General features: G+C 46.7%; 1 protein-coding gene across 10 annotated transcripts in view; it reads right to left on the reverse strand.

Moving 5' to 3' along the window:
• Positions 1–833: 833 nt before the first annotated feature.
• Positions 834–19,615, reverse strand: part of HHAT (hedgehog acyltransferase) — a 334,554-nt gene continuing 315,772 nt past the window's right edge. For all 10 annotated transcript variants that reach the window (XM_073339002.1, XM_073339001.1, XM_073338997.1 and 7 more), the window contains one exon: positions 834–1,151. In XM_073339002.1, the coding sequence (XP_073195103.1) occupies positions 1,060–1,151 (92 nt within the window). In that variant the 3' untranslated portion in view covers positions 834–1,059. The remainder of the gene's footprint in view (positions 1,152–19,615) is intronic.

A 19,615-nucleotide genomic window follows, 5' to 3' on the forward strand; every position in this document is an offset into this window, starting at 1 on the left:
TGCCCCCTATGGATACACAGAAATCCCTCTCTCCTGACTTGTTCTCTGCTGATCCTTCTCTATCAGCATTCAGTTAGAGCAGTGGTGCCCAAATTTTTCCTGTCACGCCCCCCTTACCAGTAATGGAATCTGTCCATGCCTCACCCCTTACTGCACAGCCAAGACTTCCTCAGCAGAGGAGCTTGGGCTGAAGGCGGAGCTGGGGCTAGAGGCTGAGTTGGCCTAGGGGTAGAGCGGAGCGGAGGATGGGGCTGGTGTGGAACTGCAGCTGGGGCCGGAGCTGGGCTGGGGGTGGAGTAGAGCTGCGGTTGGGGCCGGAGTTGGGCTGGGGGCAGAGCGGGGCTGGGTGGCACTCCCTCCCCGTCCTCCATGGGGGCTGGCATGGGCTCTGCCGCTCACCCTCCTGAATGTTCCTGTGAGCCCTCATATGCAGGTACGCCACGCAGCCTGGGGACCACTGAGATAGAGAAATGGCTAAAAAAGCAAAATCTTTTATTCCTTTGAACATGTTTTCAGGCTGCACTTTCAATAACTGGGTATTAGTCTCAGATATAATGTATGGAGGGCAATTTGGGTAGAATTCTGGTTTTCTGAATTGTGCAATGGAAGAACAGGATGCCCTCTTTTGTTTGCAATGTATTTAAATTTAATCCAGACCTGAAAAAAATACAAAAAAGACAAGAAATTCTCTCTTCCTGATAGATATGGGTCCAAGAATGTGAAGTACATATACTAAGATACTCAACACGTACATACCATTTCAAATATTTCTGAAATAAAAATAGTGTCTAAGAAGACAAAAATACTTTAAGAAATCAGTGTTTACAGTTCAAGTGATTTGTCCATAAACAATTATAAATTAAACTGGCTTCCAGTTTTTTAAATAGTTTGGCAAAGTATATTTGCTATGGCATATTTTCCTGCAGAGAGAATGGCATGTACAGCCACGGCAGAGAAATCGGAATGTGTGTATTCACTGTATGAAAGGTTTTACGAAAACCTTTCCCACTCCTTTGTTAACGCACAGCTCATGATGGCATACTTTTGTATAACTGTGTGCTAATCTACATGGTGTGTGCGATCCCATTCAATTCCAACATGAGAGTAGCAGTACAGGAATCCAAGAACAGACAGAGTTGCCCAGGGCCAGCCTGTGAATAGAAAGAAAGGTAATACTTAGTCAGAGTAATTAATCTAGTTAATGAACACAGCAAGTGGACAGCAATATATCAAGAAACATGTGTCTGGGGTTGAACGTTTGATGGGTTTACACGGATATTTTTGTTGAACATTTAATATGGGAGGTAACGCCAAGCCACAGAATTAGAAACCAGATCTGACATTTTCCAAATATCAGAGGTAGTTAGGTTTGGCTTGCTTTGTTATAGATCCAGGCTCTCCCAAACCTCAGGGGCAATGGGTGTAGGGTTTTGGGTTGGTTTCATCTCTATTTAATATCCAAAAACCAACGTGCCAAATTAAGCAGGTATGGTATAAACTTATTTTCTGCAGGTGGCATTCACCCACTGAACTGAATCCTAGTAGAAAATTTACGTTGTGCACATCCTAAGCACAAAAGCGTACAAAGCCATAACATGATGACAAAGTAGTAACATGAGGATACAGGACAAACTGCTGCTCCCCTCAGCAGAAGTCTGGGCATTTACAATTAAATCTTATATTAATTAATTAAATACTCAGATGCTTCCACATTGTCAGGGTCACTCACAACCGCAGGAGATCTACAGTGAAATACTTCCTTTTATTTTTTTGGTTCACAGATGTCAGGCACCTACCTCCTATATTTTCAAAGCATTTCAAGGGGGAGGTGGGCTAGTTGTACTTCTATTTACCATTCTCTTTAATGATAATCATGACTCTCGGGGAGGCTGTGAGTAGAGCTGCGGAAAGTATTTGCACTGAGCCTTGAACTCTTTCAGAACGAACCTTGGGTTGGAGGTTTGACATGTTCCCAAACTCGTGTCTTTTACAACAACATAGCTATCTTGTTTTAGCTACCTTGTAAAATTCTAACAAAAACAGGGCAAGTATTACTTTTACCTTGAGCTGGTCAAAGCAAACCCTGGGGAGCTGGCGGAGGTGTCCAAGGTTTACCTTGACCAGCTACATACAACACGTTATCTATCTTATAAGATACACTTTTATTTCTAGTGAAGACCCAGCCAAAGATGGGCTGTGAGTTTTCACCTAAGTATATCCTGCAAATCCCACTCAGCCAACCTCCTTTCCCCACAAAATTGGGAACTGTCTCCCCATCTCTCCATGGTCTTTATATACAAATCATTATGTGTTCTCCTTGAAGATCTGAACTCATTTAACTCCCACCTGCAAGCAAATCTGTAGGGACTGGATCACTTTCACCCTGAAAAGTGAAACTGCAGGCTTCACACCATCCTAACTGTGATGTCCTTGTTTCTCAGTAAAATATAAAACACAATATAATACTTGAAACTTACATAGTACTTTCCATCTTCCAAACACTTTACAAATATTAACTGACAGATCTTTACAACACTCCTGCGGAAAGTGAGGCTCTGTTTTTACTGCAAAAAGCTATGTTCTTTTACACTGAGATAACGAACTCCCTATAAATTCCTATTGGAAACAAGGCACTGTACCTTCTACCACACTGCAGCTAGTCAACCCCTACCTGGGGTTAACATTGACTAGCTACATTGAAAAACTACCGGTGCCTTGTCTCCACTAGGATTTTCCATCAAAAGAGCTATCTTGGTGTAAAAAAGCCCCATCTCTTTTGCAATGAACACAAAGCCTGAGGCAGAAGGGTTAAATAGCCACACAGGCAAGATTTTTAAAGGTATTTAGGTGTCTCAAGATGCAGGTAGGGGTGCCAAATGGGATTTTCAAAAGCACCTAAGGTGCCTAATGCCCATGAGTTAAGGCACCTAGGCACCTAGTGGGATTTTCAAAAGCACTTATTTGCATCTTTAGGAACTTAAATACCACAACAAATCTGGCCAAGGGAGACTGAGAGCTTACTGAGCCCTACTCATCTTCATAGCACAGTACACCACACCCTAAATTAATAAGGCTTTGGCTAGGGAATGATCACAGGGAAAGGCAAAATAGACTGATATGTAGTGAAAACCTCTTACACAGAACATTAATTATAGTGAAATTCCACCTACGGGCAAGTGGAGTGAGTCTTGAATTGTTTCACTTTATTTCACTGGGCTGAGGCAAGGGGCTGGGATGTGGGAGAGGGTATAGGCTCTGGGGTGGGGCCAGAAATGAGGGGTTCAGCGTGAGGGAGGGGGCTCTGGGCTGGGGCAGAGGTTTGGGGTGTGGGGGGATGGGTGAGGCTCCAGCTGGGGGTGTGAGCTTTGGGGTGGGTCTGGGAATGAGGGGTTTGGGGTGAGGAGGGGGCTCTGGGCAGGGAGTTGTGGGGTGAGCACTCCAGCTGAGGTTGCAGGCTCTGGGGTGGGGCAAGGGATGAGGGGTTTGGGGGGGCTCAGGGCAGCGGGTTGGAGGTCAGGAGTGGGGTGTGGGCTTGCCTTGGGTGGCTCCCAATCAGTGGTGCTGCAGGGCTAAGACAGGCTCCCTGCCTGTCCTGGTTCTGCCCTGCGCCACGGAAGCAGCCAGTAGGTACAGCTCTTATGCACAGGGGCTAGGAGGCTCTGTGCACTGCTCTCGCCCACAGGCACCGCCCCCCAGCTCCTATTGGCCGGAAACTGTAGTCAATGGGAATGCAGAGCCAGTGCTCGGGGCGGGGGCAACACGTGGAGCCCCGAGGTCCCCCCACCTAGTTGCCGGACCTGCGAGCCGCTTCCGGGCTCAGCGCGGTGACAGCAAAGGTAGGGACTAGCCTGCCTTAGCCCCTGCAGCACCAGCGACCAGACTTTTAACGGCCCAGTCAGTGGTGCTGACCAGACCCACCAGGGTCCCTCTATGACTGGGCGTTCTGGTCGAAAACCGGATTTCTGGCAACCCTACTTTCACTCCACTATAACTAGGTCGGTGGCTACCCTCTCAGAATGCTGCCATTTTTACCTACCCAAAAAACAGGTATTAAGGACTGCATTACAAGGGATCGTCCCATCCTGCTCCACTTTTGCTCTAACTCAGCTGTAAAAGGGGGGCGGGAGGGGAAAACAAAATGCAGCTACCATGGTGGGGGAAAGGGGAAAGAAGAATTTCTGGCTCACAGTGATGGAGGAGATGAGGGTGGAGAGAAGAGGAATGAGTCTCACTTCAGCTGCTCACTGCTGAGAGTGAAGATAGGGCCTCCCAAAGTATGTGCGCGCCCACCCTGCCAACCCACACACACACCACTAGTGCTCCCTGCAAATGTAGGAGACATCGCCCATCTGGTGAAGTGGAGGGGATCTCTTGTCCTCTGCGCTCTCCTTGTTATCATACAATGTAGCATACAGTGGAAGTTGTTACTGGGGAAAAGCCCTTTATGATGAGATGTTTCCACTACAGATATAAAATATAGAAACAAAAGGAGCCACATTCTGCTGCCATTTACACCCATATAAATCCAGAGTAATTGCATTCCAGTCCCTGGAGCCACTCTGGATTTACCTGGGTGTGTCTAAGAGAATTTTGTAGGTATACAATCTAAATATGGTGAGTAGCCTGGAACAAGCAAAAGGCCTTTCGAGCACTGTCTTTATTTCAACATCTGCATCTACAATTTTAGTGAATACAAAATAAACACCTTCAAAAACAAACAAAAAAACAAACCTCATAATAACTCGACAGATTTTAAACCTTAGGAAACCGAAAAAAAGGGACACAGGATGTGATTTGCACTTTTCAAAGTTGCTGGTAAAACCCAAGAAAAGTTACCTTCGCTTCAGCACTAACCAGAACAAAAATAAGTAGAGCATGCATCCTTGGCTCCACTGTGGTCCCATACATCTCAAGAAGGCACTTTGTAATGTTAAGAGTTCTGTTTAGATTTGTAACTAAAGAGTAAAAATCCAACAGGTGGGGGAAAAAACGGTTACCTACCTTTCGTAACTGTTCTTTGAGATGTGTTGCTCATTTCCATTCCATGCTAGATGCATGTGTGCTGCATGCCCGGTTACCAGAGATTTCCCCCCAGTGGTATCCATAGGGCCAGCTCTAGCATCCCCTGAAGGCCCACACTCATGCACTGGTATAAGCGGCACCGCTGGCCCTGCGCCCTTTCAGTTCCTTCTTGAACCAACTCCAATGGCAGGGTAGGAGGGTGGGTCATGGAATGGACATGAGCAACACATCTCGAAGAGCAACAGTTACAAAAGGTAGGTAACTGTTTTTTCTTCTTCGAGTGCTTGCTCACGTCAATTCCATGCTCGGTGACTGACAAGCAGTATCCCCGGAGGTGGGCTAGGAGTTCTGGGGCGTACCAACTGTAACATAGCTTTCCTGAAACTGGCATCATCTGTGGCCTGTTGGGCGATGGCATAGTGGGACATGAATGTGTGGACTGATGACCATGTAGTGGCACTGCAGATGTCCTGTATCGGTATTTGCACCAGGAAAGCTGCTGAAAGCTGCTTTCTTGCACTCTTGTAAAGTGGGCCTTCACAATGACTGGAGGTGGGGTCCCCTCCTGTTCGTAGCAGGCCCGGATACAGGCAGTGATCCAGGACGAGATCCTCTGGGCTGATACTGGGAGAGCTTTCATCCTGTCCGCATCTGCAACAAAAAGCTGCGTCAATTTGCAGAAGGGTCTTGTTCTGTTGATATGAAAGGCTAGGGACCTTCTAACGTCCAGAGAATGCAGATACCATTCTTATTGTGTCTTGTGCGGTTTCGAGAACAAGACAGGTAAAAAGATGTCCTGGTTGATGTGAAATTGCGACACCATGGTGGATAGAAAGGCTGGGTGGGGACGCAGTCGGATCTTATCTTTAAAGAAAATGGTAACGGGAGTCTCCAAGGTCAAAGCTTGAAGCTCTGAAACCCTTCTTGCAGAAGTGATTGCTACCAGGAAAGCGACTTTTTACGAGAGAAGCAGTATGGAGCATGATGCCAAAGGCTTGAAAGTTGGCCTCGTGAGCCTAGGCAGGACCAGGTTTAAATCCCAGGGCAGAATTGGGTCATGAACTTGTGGGTACAGCTTCTCCAACCCTTTAATGAATCTGCTTGTCATCTCCTGAGCGAAGACTGATTTGCTTGGATCGGGGGATGGAATGCCAAGATGGCCACCAAGTGGACCTTAATGGAAGACAGTGACAAACCTTGTTGCTTCAGGAGGAGCAGACACTCTAGGATGGACTGCAAAGATGTCTGCATTGGAGGAAGGTCCCACTCGGCTGCTCAACCAGTGATGCATTTTCACTTAGCCAGGTAGGTTTCCCTGGTAGAAGCCTTCCTGATACTGAGCAAAACCTGCTGAACCTGCTCTGAACATGCTCCCTCCTCGGGATTTAGCCATGCAGCAACCACGCTGTCAAGCGTAGGCCTGTGGGGTTCAGATGGAGGAGTTGCCCACGATCCTGCAAGTCCGGTCTGAGAGGAAGTGCCCACAGGGCTGCGATTGTGAGGTCTACTAGGAGCATGCTGAACCAGTGCTGACGAGGCCAAGCTGGAGTGATCAGGATGACCTTCGCCTGGTCCCCTTTCATCTTCAGGAGCACCTTGTGAACTAGGGGGATTGGACAGAAAGTGTACAGCAGGCTGTCCGACCACGACTGCAGGAAGGCATCAGAAAGGGCGCCTTTGACCTGGCTGAGCCTCGAGCAAAAGCAGTGACACTTCCTGTTCTTTGCGGTAGCGAACAATCCACCTGGGGAGTACCTCACCTCTGGAAGATGACACTGATGACCTCTGGGTGGAGAGACCACTCATGGCGACAGGAGAAGGACCTGCTGAGGCAATCCGCCAACACATTCCATTCCCCAGGGAGATGTGATGCCTCTAGGTGAATGTAATGCTTCATGCAGAAGTCCCACAGCCTGAGGGCTTCCTGGAAGAGGACCTTGGAGCAAGCTCCTCCCTGTTTGTTGACATATAACTTTGACACTGTATTGTCTGTCAGTACTTGCACACTTTTGCCTTAGAGATGGGGAAGGAACACTTCGCAGAGCCATGCGTATTGCCCTGAGCTCCTTCACATTGATATTTAAGGACAGTTCATCCTGTGAACAGAGGCCTTAGGTCCTGAGATTGTCGAAGTGGGCTTCCCACCCCAAGTCCAATACATCGAGGGCCGGGGGGGGGGGGCTCAAAAGGTACTCCAGACAGAACCAAGGTCGGGTGTAAGCACCACTTCAGGGAAGCCCAGACTGACATCAGAATGGTGAGGATCAAGTCCAGATGGTCCCGGCTTGGGGAACAGACAGATGCAAGCCACATCTGAAGCTGTCTGAGGTGCAGTCATACATATTGTACCATGTAGGTACATGCCGCCATGTGACCTCCTAGACATAGGCACACCCGAGCAGCCGTTAATAGGCCAGCCAATACTTGGGTGATTCAGTCTGCCGTGGCTCTGTATCTGGCCTCCAGCAGGAAAGCCCTGGCCTGAGGGGAGTTGAGCACAGCTCCCATCAATTCTATTCTCTGGGCTGGGACCAACATTGACTTTTGTTCATTTATTAGAAGGCCCGGCGTCCTGCACCACAGAGGCACTGTGCTGAAAAGCCTCGAGTGGCCTTTTATCAGCCAATCATCTAGCGCAGATAAATCTGTACTCCTCGATGTCTGAGGTAGGCTGCAACCACTACCATGCACTTTGTGAAAACTCGCGGGGCCACCAAAAGGCCAAATGAGAGCGCTGTAAATTGGTAGCATTTGTGGCCCACCATGAACCTGAAGAACTTCCTGTGTCCCCAAAACACGGAAATATGCAAGTACGCATCCTTCAAGTCGAGGCTGGCGTACCACTCTCCTGGATCCAAAGAAGGAATGATAGAGGCCAGGGAGACCATGCGGAACCTCAGTTTCTTGAGATACTTGTTGAGGCAAAGCAGGTCTAAGATAGGCTGCAGGCCCCCTTTTGCCTTGGGGAATCAAAAAATAGCAGGAGTAAAAATCTGCCCCTCTCTCGCAAGCTCTGAAGGGTCTATTTCCACAGCCCATGCCCATAGGAGGGTTTCCACCTCCTGGATGAGAAGTTGCTCGTGAGAAGGGTCCCTGAAGAGAGACATGGAAGGGGTGTGTGGCGGAGGGATGGAGACAAACTGCTGAGTGTACCCCTCTGCTATGGTACTGAGTACCCAGAGGTCCAATGTAACTGACCCCCAAGCAGGGAGGTATGGCAAAAGGCAGTCCAGAAATAAAAATGGGGGCTGTTGATCTGGGATGGAGACTGGTAAGCCATCCCCAAGTGTGCCTTCAGAAGGCCTACCTGCCTCCACTTGGGAAATGGTTAGTGCCCTGTTGGGCAGAGGTGGAGGGCGACTGTCCCTGATGGCACCTATAACTTTTATCTTTTTTCTTACAGGGCTTGTTCCTGGATGGTCCTGAGAACCTGGGGGGACTGTTGCAGCCTAAACTGTTTCCTCGAGGCCAGCGGTGTATAAAGGCCCAAGGATTGCAGCAGCCCTGGGGTCTTTGAGGCCATGCAGTTTGGTGTCTGTCTGATCCAAGAATAATGAGGCTCCCTCAAATGGGAGATCCGGGACATGCTGCTGAACCTCCTGGGACAGACCCAAAGACTGTGGCCACAAACCACGACTCATGGAGACCACCGATGCTATTGTTCTGGCCGCCAAATCTGCAGCATCTAAAGCCGCCTGGAGAGACGTTGTGGCCTCTATCTTTCCTTCCTCCATGATGTCCCTGAATTCCTACCACAATTTTTAAGGCAAGGAGTCCTTAAATTTGGCCATGGAGTCCCAAACGTTTAAATCATATCTCCCCAGCAGCACCTGCTGGTTTGCAATGTGAAGTTGAAGGCTTGCAGTGGGATAAAAAGGTTCAGGCATTTAGCCTCCTTATTTTTTGGAATGGCACTTGTCTGTCCTTGCCTATCCTGCTCATTAGCGGAGAAAACCACGAAGGACCCCGGGAGAGGGTGTGAGTATTTGTATTCAAATCCCTGGCAGGAACATAGTATTTCTTTTCTGCCCTTTTAGATGTTGAGGGCAGAGAGGAAGGGATCTGCCACAGTGCTTTTACCAACTTAACCACCCCCTCACGCACCAGCAGAGCCACCTTGGTGGGAGCCACGGCAGCCAGAATATCAAAGAGGGCATCCATGGATTCTTTCAGCTCCTCTGCCTCTAGGCCCAGGTTGGTCGTGACCCTCCTGAGGAGCTCCTGGTGGGCTCTAAAATAATTTGGATGCAGGGAGTTAGTGGGACCCGTGAATGCCTCGTCTGGGGATGATGATGAGGATGCTGCCGGTGGTGGTGGGGCTAAATCCTCTGCTTCCCCTGAGGTAATTTCTGTGGGAGGTACCGCTGGGGTTTCGGTACTGTGGTCGAAGTCCGAGCCTGGCTCTGGGACTGGTTAGGGAGGAGCCGCAGTCCAACTCTCAGAGATCACCAGGGACGGAGGGTAAGAGAACGGCCCTGGCATCACCAAGAACCCCCATGGGTTCCAGCACTGCCACTGCTTGGGCCGCTGTCCTGGAAGCCATTGGCCCATATATGGTCTGGCACCAATGTCTGTTACATGTGCTGGGTGACGGCGCCTCTTTTGAGGGGGAGTTGAATCCCTCTTGGAGTCTGATGAGGACTCCTCTTAAGATGATCACGGCAGAGCCACTGCTGATCCCTCCTGCCAGCTATGCTGGGGAGCCGGGGAGCGGTGCCGAGGGACGACCCCTTTGTACAGGGGACCAGCTATGGGAGGCCAGTGATTGATGCCAGGACTGGTGTCAGGGCAGTGCTCGAGAGAATGGCACCGTGGCTGCTGTCAGGGCTCAGGTGAGCAGTGTCAAGATTTGGGTGGCCGGCACCGGGACTCATGTGACCGGTGCTGGGGCTCGGGTGACTGGTGCCAGGTGTTGGTAACAGGTGCCGCCCGCTGGGGATCGTCGTCTTGAGGTGCCGGGTTGGGGACCACTGCGGAGGTCCCATAGCGGACTTCCCTTTCAATACCAGTGCCCTCAGAGGATCTAGGGAGGTGGGTGGTCAGTCCTGGGGTGTGGGAAGCACCTGTAGGGCCCTAAGGTTCCTTGCTGCCTGAAAGGCTTCTGGCACACTCAATAGCACTGGGCCCCGGCTATTCTTTGGCGTGTGGGGTGGGTCCCAGGTTGGGCTAGATGCCACAGGTAGAGTCATCGCCGCAACCGTATGTCTCTGCGGTGAGGGTGAATGGCCCAACATGCGTTGCATCTCGCTCTTACCTCCCTTGGGCAATGAGGAGTGCCCTCTATGGGTGCGCTTCTTGTGCTGTTTCCTTGGTGCTGAGGATGCGGAACGGTGCTAAGGGGGGCACAGTTCAGAGGGGCACTTCATACCGAAGCCAATGTACTCGGCGTGGAGTCTGACCTACTCAGCTCAGAGGCCGTTCTGAGTGTGGCTTCCATCAGCAGGGCTTTCAATCTGATATTCCTGGCCTTTCGGGTGCATGGCCTGAAGACCCGGCAGATTCTGCACTTGTCCTTGATTTGAGCCTCTCCAAGGGATTTTTAGGCAGCTGGAGTGGGGATCGCTCACTGGCATGGGCTTACTACAGGTAGCGCATGGTTTGAAACCTGGGGATCGGGGCATGCCCCAACCCTCGGACAAGGTCCCTTATGTGAACTATCTAACTAACTGACACTAACTAACAAACCAACTAACCATGTTTACAAAAATACAGTTCAGTAAACCACTAGAGAAGGCTTGCAAACCCGAAGAAAGGAAGACTGTTCCAGCAACTGTCACAGGCAGTAAGAAGGAACTGGAAGGGTGCAGGGCCAGTGGTGCCCCTTATACCGGGAGATGCTAGAGCTGGCCCTATGGATACCCCTCAGGGAAAAATCTCCGGCAACGGGGCATGCAGCGAGCGCACACCTAACATGGAATCAGCATGAGCAGGCACTTGAAGAAGAATCCACATGGCGATGCTGAGGAGTAAAAGACGGTGGTAGGTGCTAGTCCTGCAAACATTTACACATGTGCTTGATTTTATGCATGGGAAGGCCCCTTGACTTCAGGGGGATTGTCTACCTGCCTACGGTTAAGCACATGCATAGACATTTGCAGGAGCGGAGCCTTAGACTACAACGTGGCTGGTGAAAATCTAAAATCCCTCCCTGAACCAGCCTTTTGGGGTCAAATCTTCATAGTGGGACGCAGCGATCCTCATCCCGGTTCAGAGTGCGTCCGAACTAGACACACTTGTACCTTATCTCAGCAGCGGCGCAGCTGTACTAATATGAGAACTCAGCTGTTTGGAGCACCACCATGAAAACTTGCTCGGAGCAGTTCAGAGCACGCTGGTAAAACTCTGGAGCCCTGGTCACACTCTCCCTTCCAGTGACGAACCGGCATCTTCTTTACAGCTTTCTTTTCTAGTACACTCTTTCCTCCTTCTGTCTCGTTTCCCATAAGTATCCTCTTCCTAGCTACAAGCCCCTCCCTCACTCTCCTGACCTGAGTTTTGTGGCTTTTCTGTAGTCAGCTCTACTCACTCCTTTTCTCTTCCCTCCCTGCCCCTTGTGCCACCTCAGAGTCAAAAAGAAAGATCTGACCATGATGCAAGGGACAATTTTCTGCATTTGAAAACTGAAGTCATTGCGTTGGATACACAGGAGATGGATACATGCTCCCCAGGCTCTCCATTGTGTGGCTGATTCAGTGAAATCTCAAAAGAGAATGTGTTCCTAAGGTTTTAAAAATGGAATCCCAGTCTTAACGATTCGTTATGAAGTGATTTTGCTAAAATCTATATTGCTAATTAGAAACAGCAGGTGGGGGACCACTGAGTCCTCTTATGAAGACGTTTAGCTGCAGATTCTAGTCAGAGTTTTACTTTAGCAAATTTGGTCTCTAGCAATTTTGCCACTTCTTTACTGGTCTCACTTTCATCAGATGTGGCACCCGATTCTGAACCCACTTACACTGGTGTAACTGGGAGTAACTCAGTGGAGTTACAGTGGGGAAAATCTGATAGTGTCAGGCCCATAGTATTTCCACTTTGCTTCCCTACCCATGAATTCTCTGATTGAATAGGTCATTGGAAAATCCTTCATATGAACTAAATAATGGACCTGATTCACCTCTCCTCTACTCCAGCACTGTGGCATTGTAACTTCATTGGACCAATTCAGTTATACCAATACAGAGCTGGAGTAAAGCAGGGGTGAATCAGACTCAAGTTCTAAATCTTTTTAAATGCTGCAATTTGTACCCACAATCTTTTTTACAAGCTGTAACCTGAGAGCACAGTTTGTTAAATTGCCTTGTCTATCTCAAATAATGGAGTCTCCTTTCAGATGGCTAAACATAAAATCTGAGCTAGAATTTAAATGTTAATCAGTTTAAGCTGTATATCATATCTACTGCAGTCTAGAATTATTGCTCTAGATTTCTTTCTGGAATTGAGTTACATCCTTCAGCATAACATAATCAAAACAATTAAAATTCTTATGTTCTAATTAGAAAATGTCCTGCCAATAGCAATTTAGTAAGGTACCAATGAAAAAGAGAGGTTTGCCAAGATAACCCATCTGGATGACAACGAGACACAGAGACTGAGAGGGGCAGGGAAGATTAATTTGAAGAGTTCAAAACTGGGGCACATATTTATTTGAACATCTTTAGAGAAGCTGCAGCTATAACTTGTACAGTACTGTTTATATTCTATGGATGGCAGGAAATGGGACTGGCCTCTACTCCTTTTCCTGCCAGAATGCAGGAACTTCAGAAACATTCTTTGAACCTACAGAAGGTAGCACCTTTTATCCAATTAACTCAAAGTGCGCTACAAAGGTATTTTTACCCCCCCTCCCCCATTAACTGATGGGGAAAGCACAGTGAAGTGAGTGGAAAGACTTTACTTCAATGGGCATTGGATCAAGCTATAAGGCCCAGATTTTTAAAGGTATTTAGGAATCAACAAACATGTAGACAAGGGCGATCGAATGGATATAGTGTACCTGGACTTTCAGAAAGCCTTTGACAAGATCCCTTGCCAAAGGCTCTTAAGCAAACTAAGCAGTTATGGGATAAGAGGGAAGGTCCTCTCGTGGATCAGTAACTGGTTAAAAGACAGAAAACAAAGGGTAGGAATGAATGGTCAATTTTCAGAATGGAGAGAGGTAAATAGTGGTGTCCCCCAGGGGTCTGTACTGGGATCTGTGCTGTTCAACAAATTCATAAATGATCTGGACAAAGGGGTAAACAGTGAGGTGGCAAAGTTAGCTGATGATACAAAATTACTAAAGATAGTTAAGTCCAAAGCTGACTGTGAAGAGTTACAAAGGGATCTCACAAAACTGGGTGACTGCAACAAAATGGCAGATGAAATTCAGTATTGATAAATGCAAAGTAATGCATATTGTTAAACATAATCCCAACTACACATACAAAATGATGGAGATCTGGGAGTCACTGTGGATAGTTCTCTGAAAACATCCACTCAATGTGCAGTGGCAGTCAAAAAAGCTAAAAGAATGTTAGGAACCATTAGGAAAGGGATAGATAATAACTCTGTACATATCATAATGCCACTATATAAATCCACAGTACGCCCACACCTTTAAAACTGTGTGCAGTTCTGGTTAAAAGATTTATTTGAAATGGAAAAGGTGCAGAGAAAGGCAACAGAAATGATTAAGGGTATGGAACAGCTTCCATCTGAGGAGAGATTAGAAAGACTGGGACTGTGCACCTTTAAAAGAGACGACTAAAGAGGGATCCAATACAAATCTATATAATCATGGATGGTGTGAAGAAAATGAATAAGGAAGAGTTATTTGCTTTTTCACATAACACTAGAACCAGGGGTCACCCAACAAAATTAATAGGTAGGAGGTTTAAAACAAACAAAAGTACTTTTTCACACAACACACAATCAACCTGTGGAACTCATTGTTAGGGGATGTTGTGAAGGCCAAAACTATAAGTGGGTTCGAAAAAGAATTAGGTAAATTCATGGAGGATAGGTCCATCAATGGCTATTGGCCAAGATGGTCAAGGATGCAATCCTAAGTTCTGTGTGTCCCCAGCTTCTGGCTGCCAGATGCTGGGACTGCGTGACAGGAGATGGATCATTTGATAATTGCCCCATTCTGTTCATTCCCTTTGAAGCATCTGGCTTTGGACACCGTCAGAAGACAGGATACTGGACTAGATGGACCATTGGTGTGGCCTGGTAAAGCCATTCTTATGTTCTGTGTGCATAAAGATAAAACAGGCACCTAGCAGATTTTCAAAAGCATGTAGGCATCCAGATTTTTAAAGGTGTTTAGGTGTTGCTGCACTCGGTGCTGCAATGCCTAGCTGGTTTAGGAGCAGAAATATAATTTTCAAAAGCGATTGAGGCACTTAGGAGACAAAATCCCACTGACAATTGATGGGATTTAAATTCCTAAGTGCCTAAATCTCTTTTGAAAATGAGATTTAGACTTCCAGATCAGGTAAGCTTTGCAATGCTGAGCACAAGAAATCTGGGATCTAATTCCTAAAATCAATGGGAGTCAGGCACTTAAGAGTTTTTAAAAATCCCACTAGGTTCTTCAAGTCAGTGGCAGAGCCAGGAATAACATGCAGATCTTCCTAACTTCCACTCCTCTTCTCTAACCACTTCAAATGCTTCCTTTGTTCCTTTCAATTAAAATGCATTACAAAGCCAGCAATAAATGAGCACTTGGGTTCTTCTGAGTTCCTAGTGAAGGACAGATTTACATGAAGAAAGAAAAAGGCTTGACAGTCAAGCCGGAATGATGTCATCTCTGGACTAATTTTACACTGATGACCTATGTGTCATCATGTAACTTCTGTAATCAAATAAAAGGAAGTATGAGCCACGCTTTTACAAGAGTCATTTCAAGGGTGCCTTTGCCTTGCTTAAAACACTTGTTGCAAACCCAGGCAGCCAAAACATAATGATATACTTGATCTACATTCTAAAAGGAATGACTTTGTTCTCTTACTTTAGCATTGCAAGTCATATTCCCTGAACTCTTTTTTTCTCTTTCATCCTGACCTCACCTCCAAAGATATTTCAAAAGACTCTTATTTCTGCCCATCATTCTTTCCCCCCTAAAAGCTACGTAAGGTGTTGGTTTGAGGGACTAAACAGAAAATCTTCTGATACAAAATGTCATTCTCTGTATAACCTTTTCCAATTATCCATTCAAAAGCACACAGACACACATTGTATATCTGCATCTATATATAAAATGACATACAAAAAAACTACCTTATTAAGGCTTCAAAGTCAACCACTGAATAGTTAAGAAATAGCAGAGATAAGGTTGCCCATGCAACCTTAGTTCACCCTGCTTTTACCTATGTGTTACAATAGCCTTTAGTCATTTGATCTTTGACTGGAGGTCTCCATTTTGATGGCTGCACCATATTTTCATCATCTTTGTGTAACAAAATAGAAAAGATGAATACTACAATAATTTATACTGTCTGCAACTGAAGGACCCAATCCTGCAACCTTTACCTGCACAACTCATCTTGTTGAAGTCAACTGGCCTGTTCTTGTTAGTAAGGAATACTTGTCTGATAAAGGCTTGCAGAATCAAGGGAAAGTTCTGCACTAAGGCGGGTATATACTGTGCATAAAGCCAGAAACAAAATTCTCAGTAAAGTGATAAAAAAAAAAAGATGATACCTTTTGTGCAGAAATTCTAGGGCAGTTCACCAGCCTGTTGTAATTCGAATGCGTAGCACTCAACCCACTCCCTGTCAACAGCCTCCCCAATTAGAAACCGATTACACAAGAGAAATTGCTCTGTTATGCAGTGCTAATCTGATGTCCGATGAGCTGGTTGGTTTCAAACTCCATCATGTGTGTTGATAATGCGTTATGCACTAGAGACTTCTAGAATTACTAACCAAGGGCCTGTGCTTGTTACCCGATCACCGCAAAGCCAACACAACTAATTCCAACGGCAACAACTCTCAGAGGAGCTTCCGCCTCTGCACTTCCCACCTTTCCTTCTGAAATGCTTCTAAGGCTTCTTTCTATCAAAGGACAAGATAGGAGCATGCACCTTCAAAGCAACGATGCAACACACTTTGGACTTTGAGTCCGGTAAAAGTAAAGGAGGGAGCCATCCTTCAAGTTAGGCTTGGATTCAATCTCTGCTCCCAAAAGGCTGGCCATGCCCCCATCATCTCACTTCAAATAATCTCTTTCAAGTCACCTTGCCCTCTACAGTGATGAAGATGAAGGGCTCAAACTCCTCAGCTGAAGTCTATCAATGGGAAATCAGGACCCTAAGCACATCACAATGCACTCGGCATATCACAGGGATTGGGCCCAATGAAAGGAATGGGTCTAAAAATTAAAGGTGGGATACCTAGGCTCCCTGTCCACTGAATGGGGAGAGATTAGGCACCTAAGAATGTGATCTACAAAAGCCAGCACCCTAGGAGGGGAGTTGCCTAAACTAGCCAATGGGACGTACCGATGAGAGGAGTGTGGCTGAAGCCCTGCCCCTCTTTCAGAGATAGGTGTCTAAGTCTGGGGTTCAGGGGGATACACCTATCTCTGCTTATCTACCTACAAACGGGAACCTGCTGTCCAAAGCCTGATGGCTTAGGTGCCTAAGACGCTTCTTGCACTTGCTCTCTGTCTCTGGCCCAGTGACTGTTTCATTGCAGAGAGAGAGAGAGAGTGGATGAGAATGACTCTGTAGTCCAGTGTTTAGGGCACTCATCTGCGAGATTGGAGACCCAGTCCCCCTGCTCCAATAACTCTCATTATTTATCCACAGTGAAATAACTTCAACAGGAGAGACTGAGGGAGCCCTCCTCATAAGGACATCTCATAGCTCAGTGGTTACAGCACCCTCCTGAGACATAGGAGACTCCCCATTCAAATCCTTTCTCGCCTTCTGAAAAAGAGGGGGGAATTGAACTTGGGGCTCCTACATCCCCGGGGAGTGCTCTAGCCAGTTGGCTAAAAGTGAGAAGGTGGGCACTGGTGGGAACTCCTCCCGTTGGATTCTGAATGGGACCCAATCCAGTAGGCAGTCTCTGAGCACACTTACCAGATCAGGCCCAACATGCGACTTTGATGAACAAATACTATCTTCCTCTGGTTTATGAATCGCTCAGGATGCTGAGAGGGAGGCAGGAGTACGTCTGCCCAGGGGCAGAAACATAGGTGCCTTGGGCACTTTTACACTGAAAACTTAGGTGTTGAGTGAGTTTAGGTGCCAAGGGGGTTTGATGGGGGTTTTGTGGATTGCAGTGGAGCCAGAACGGGAATGTAAGTGTCTTTGGAGTTCTGGGCCTAAGAAACTAGGGGGTGCAAGAAATGAAATCTAGGGTAAAATTTTCAAAAGTACTTAAGTAACTTAGGAGCCTAAGGTCAAGATTTTCAAAAGTATATAGGCATCTGACTCCCACTGAAATCAATGGGAGCTCAGTGCCTAAATACCTTTAAAATACTTAGGAACTTAGTTCCCAATTCACAAAGGTACTGAGGTACCTAAAGAGGCAGTTAGGCACCTAATTGTCACTGACATCCTCAAAATTGTTGCTCAGCTGCCACTTAAGTCCCTATACGTGCATAAGTTTCCACCAGTTGGCCTGCACAAAGCCACCTGATTCAGCCCCACAGCTAATGAACTGCTCAGAGCCCTAGCTCAAATGGAAGCAGGGTTCTCACCAATCTGACCCACTCCCATGGGCATGCTCTGAGCATGCCTAAGACCTGATACCTGTCACAACAGATCACCCAGATGAGGTGGGGAGGAAGAAGAAAGGGTGGGTGTGTCTGTCCATCCTGTTGATTAGAGCACTCAGCTCAGATATGAGAGACCTGGGTTCAAGTCCCTGCTGGGAAGCATGTTCAAGTTTAACCATAAGCAAAACTTTACACAGCTGGCAGGTTACTGAACAGCATGTCCCTGAGGGCAGATGTAAGCAGTGTAAGGTGAATTTCTTGATGGGAAGATGAGAGAGAGCTGTGGGGAGTTAATGCATCTAACAGGATAAAAAGTAAATGGAAACCAGCATGTCAGGTCAAGTGTCCTTTCCTTGTTTCTAACATTGATGAGGTCCTTACAAAAAGCTCAGCGTCAATGGCACATTTCCAGTGAACATAGTACGAGGAAAAACACAGCATTCAAACCTATGTGTGGTATATGCTGAGTTAGGCCCTTTCTACATTAAAGACCTTGGCACTGGTAGTCCTGTAATACACTCAAATAAGACACCCCCCTTCCCCCCCCATTTGCACTGCTGTTCTGAATCTACATTAAGAGTTTACACCACAGTAACTACATTGATGTAGTTACACCAGTATGAATTACCTTACTGGAGACAGGGCCTAACTAGGCATACAACCACCCCCATTCCCAGCCACTTAACAATTTATCATTGACACCTGCCTCTCCCTCTGCATCACCCCTAAATGTTTTGCTTGGTCTGGACTGAAATGTGGCATTGATGTAAGTCAGGCTTAAAGTAGTGACTCCAGCCAAGCCAGTTAATAATCCACCCCAGAGTTTATCCAGCTGCAGTCCAGTGAACTCTATCTTGCCTACAGAAGTGGGTTAGAAACCTTGGGCTGGTGGATACATTCCCCCTTTCTGAATTTTCTTAATGAATTATTTTTTATCATTGCAGTAGTGCCTATGTTGTTGTTGTTAATTATTTGTACTGGAGTGTGCTTGGTGGTGTGTCAGGTAGACAGGGTTTTGGTCAGAGGAGGGGGCACCTAACACCACTTATACACACTCACTCCTGAATTTGGTCTCTGTTCTTTATGTCTGTGTTAGAATACAGGCCCCTAAAAAAGTCAGCATATTAGAAACTCTGAAGAGCTCTGCACAGTCTTGGCTCTCGTGGCATGTCATTTTTACAGCTGTGCTCATCAGATCAAACAAAACTTTAATGTGTTTGGTTTTATTGAGGTTGGAAATTGAAATTTCCAATCTCCGGGTTTTAAACGTAAAACTACAAATGTATTCATGCTTCTTAATGGGGCACTTTACCAATGTCTGCCCGAGTCCTGCAGCAGTGCTTTTTTGTAATTAATGGCTAACTTGATCCACATTAATCTCGGTGAGCAATCATCTTTCTTTTCTGCTGGTATTTTATTACTACTGTACATTTTACTAGGCACATCAGGTTGAGTTATGTAGCCAAAAAGTCATGTCACTGAACAAGCCCCTGCTGGTGATAATTGGGACGTGGAAAACTGGCTGCTGCAGAAGATCTCGCTTGAATGTAACTTGCTACCTGAAAATGCTCCAAGAGCCCTAAAGGCCACACTGAGAAAGGAAGACACTAATACTGTGCATATTAAAATGAGCAACTCCTAACACTTTTTCAGAGACAGCTAAAGTGATGTTCCAGTCAGAGGGAGAAGGCGAAGGGAAGTTAATTAGGTTAAAAGGAATATTCAGTTGGAACAAGGTCCTAAACTGAGAGGTAGAAGAGGCTCTTCTTGCTGGTGGTTAGTTCCAAACTCTTTGCTTTGGGTGGAGACTCCTCCTTCAGCCTTTGGGGAGGCAGGAATTCACCCGGAAATCACTCCAATGTTATCAGTAATAAATAATCAGTTT

Source organism: Lepidochelys kempii, chromosome 3 (assembly GCF_965140265.1).
Source record: "Lepidochelys kempii isolate rLepKem1 chromosome 3, rLepKem1.hap2, whole genome shotgun sequence".
Classification (NCBI taxonomy): domain Eukaryota; kingdom Metazoa; phylum Chordata; order Testudines; family Cheloniidae; genus Lepidochelys; species Lepidochelys kempii.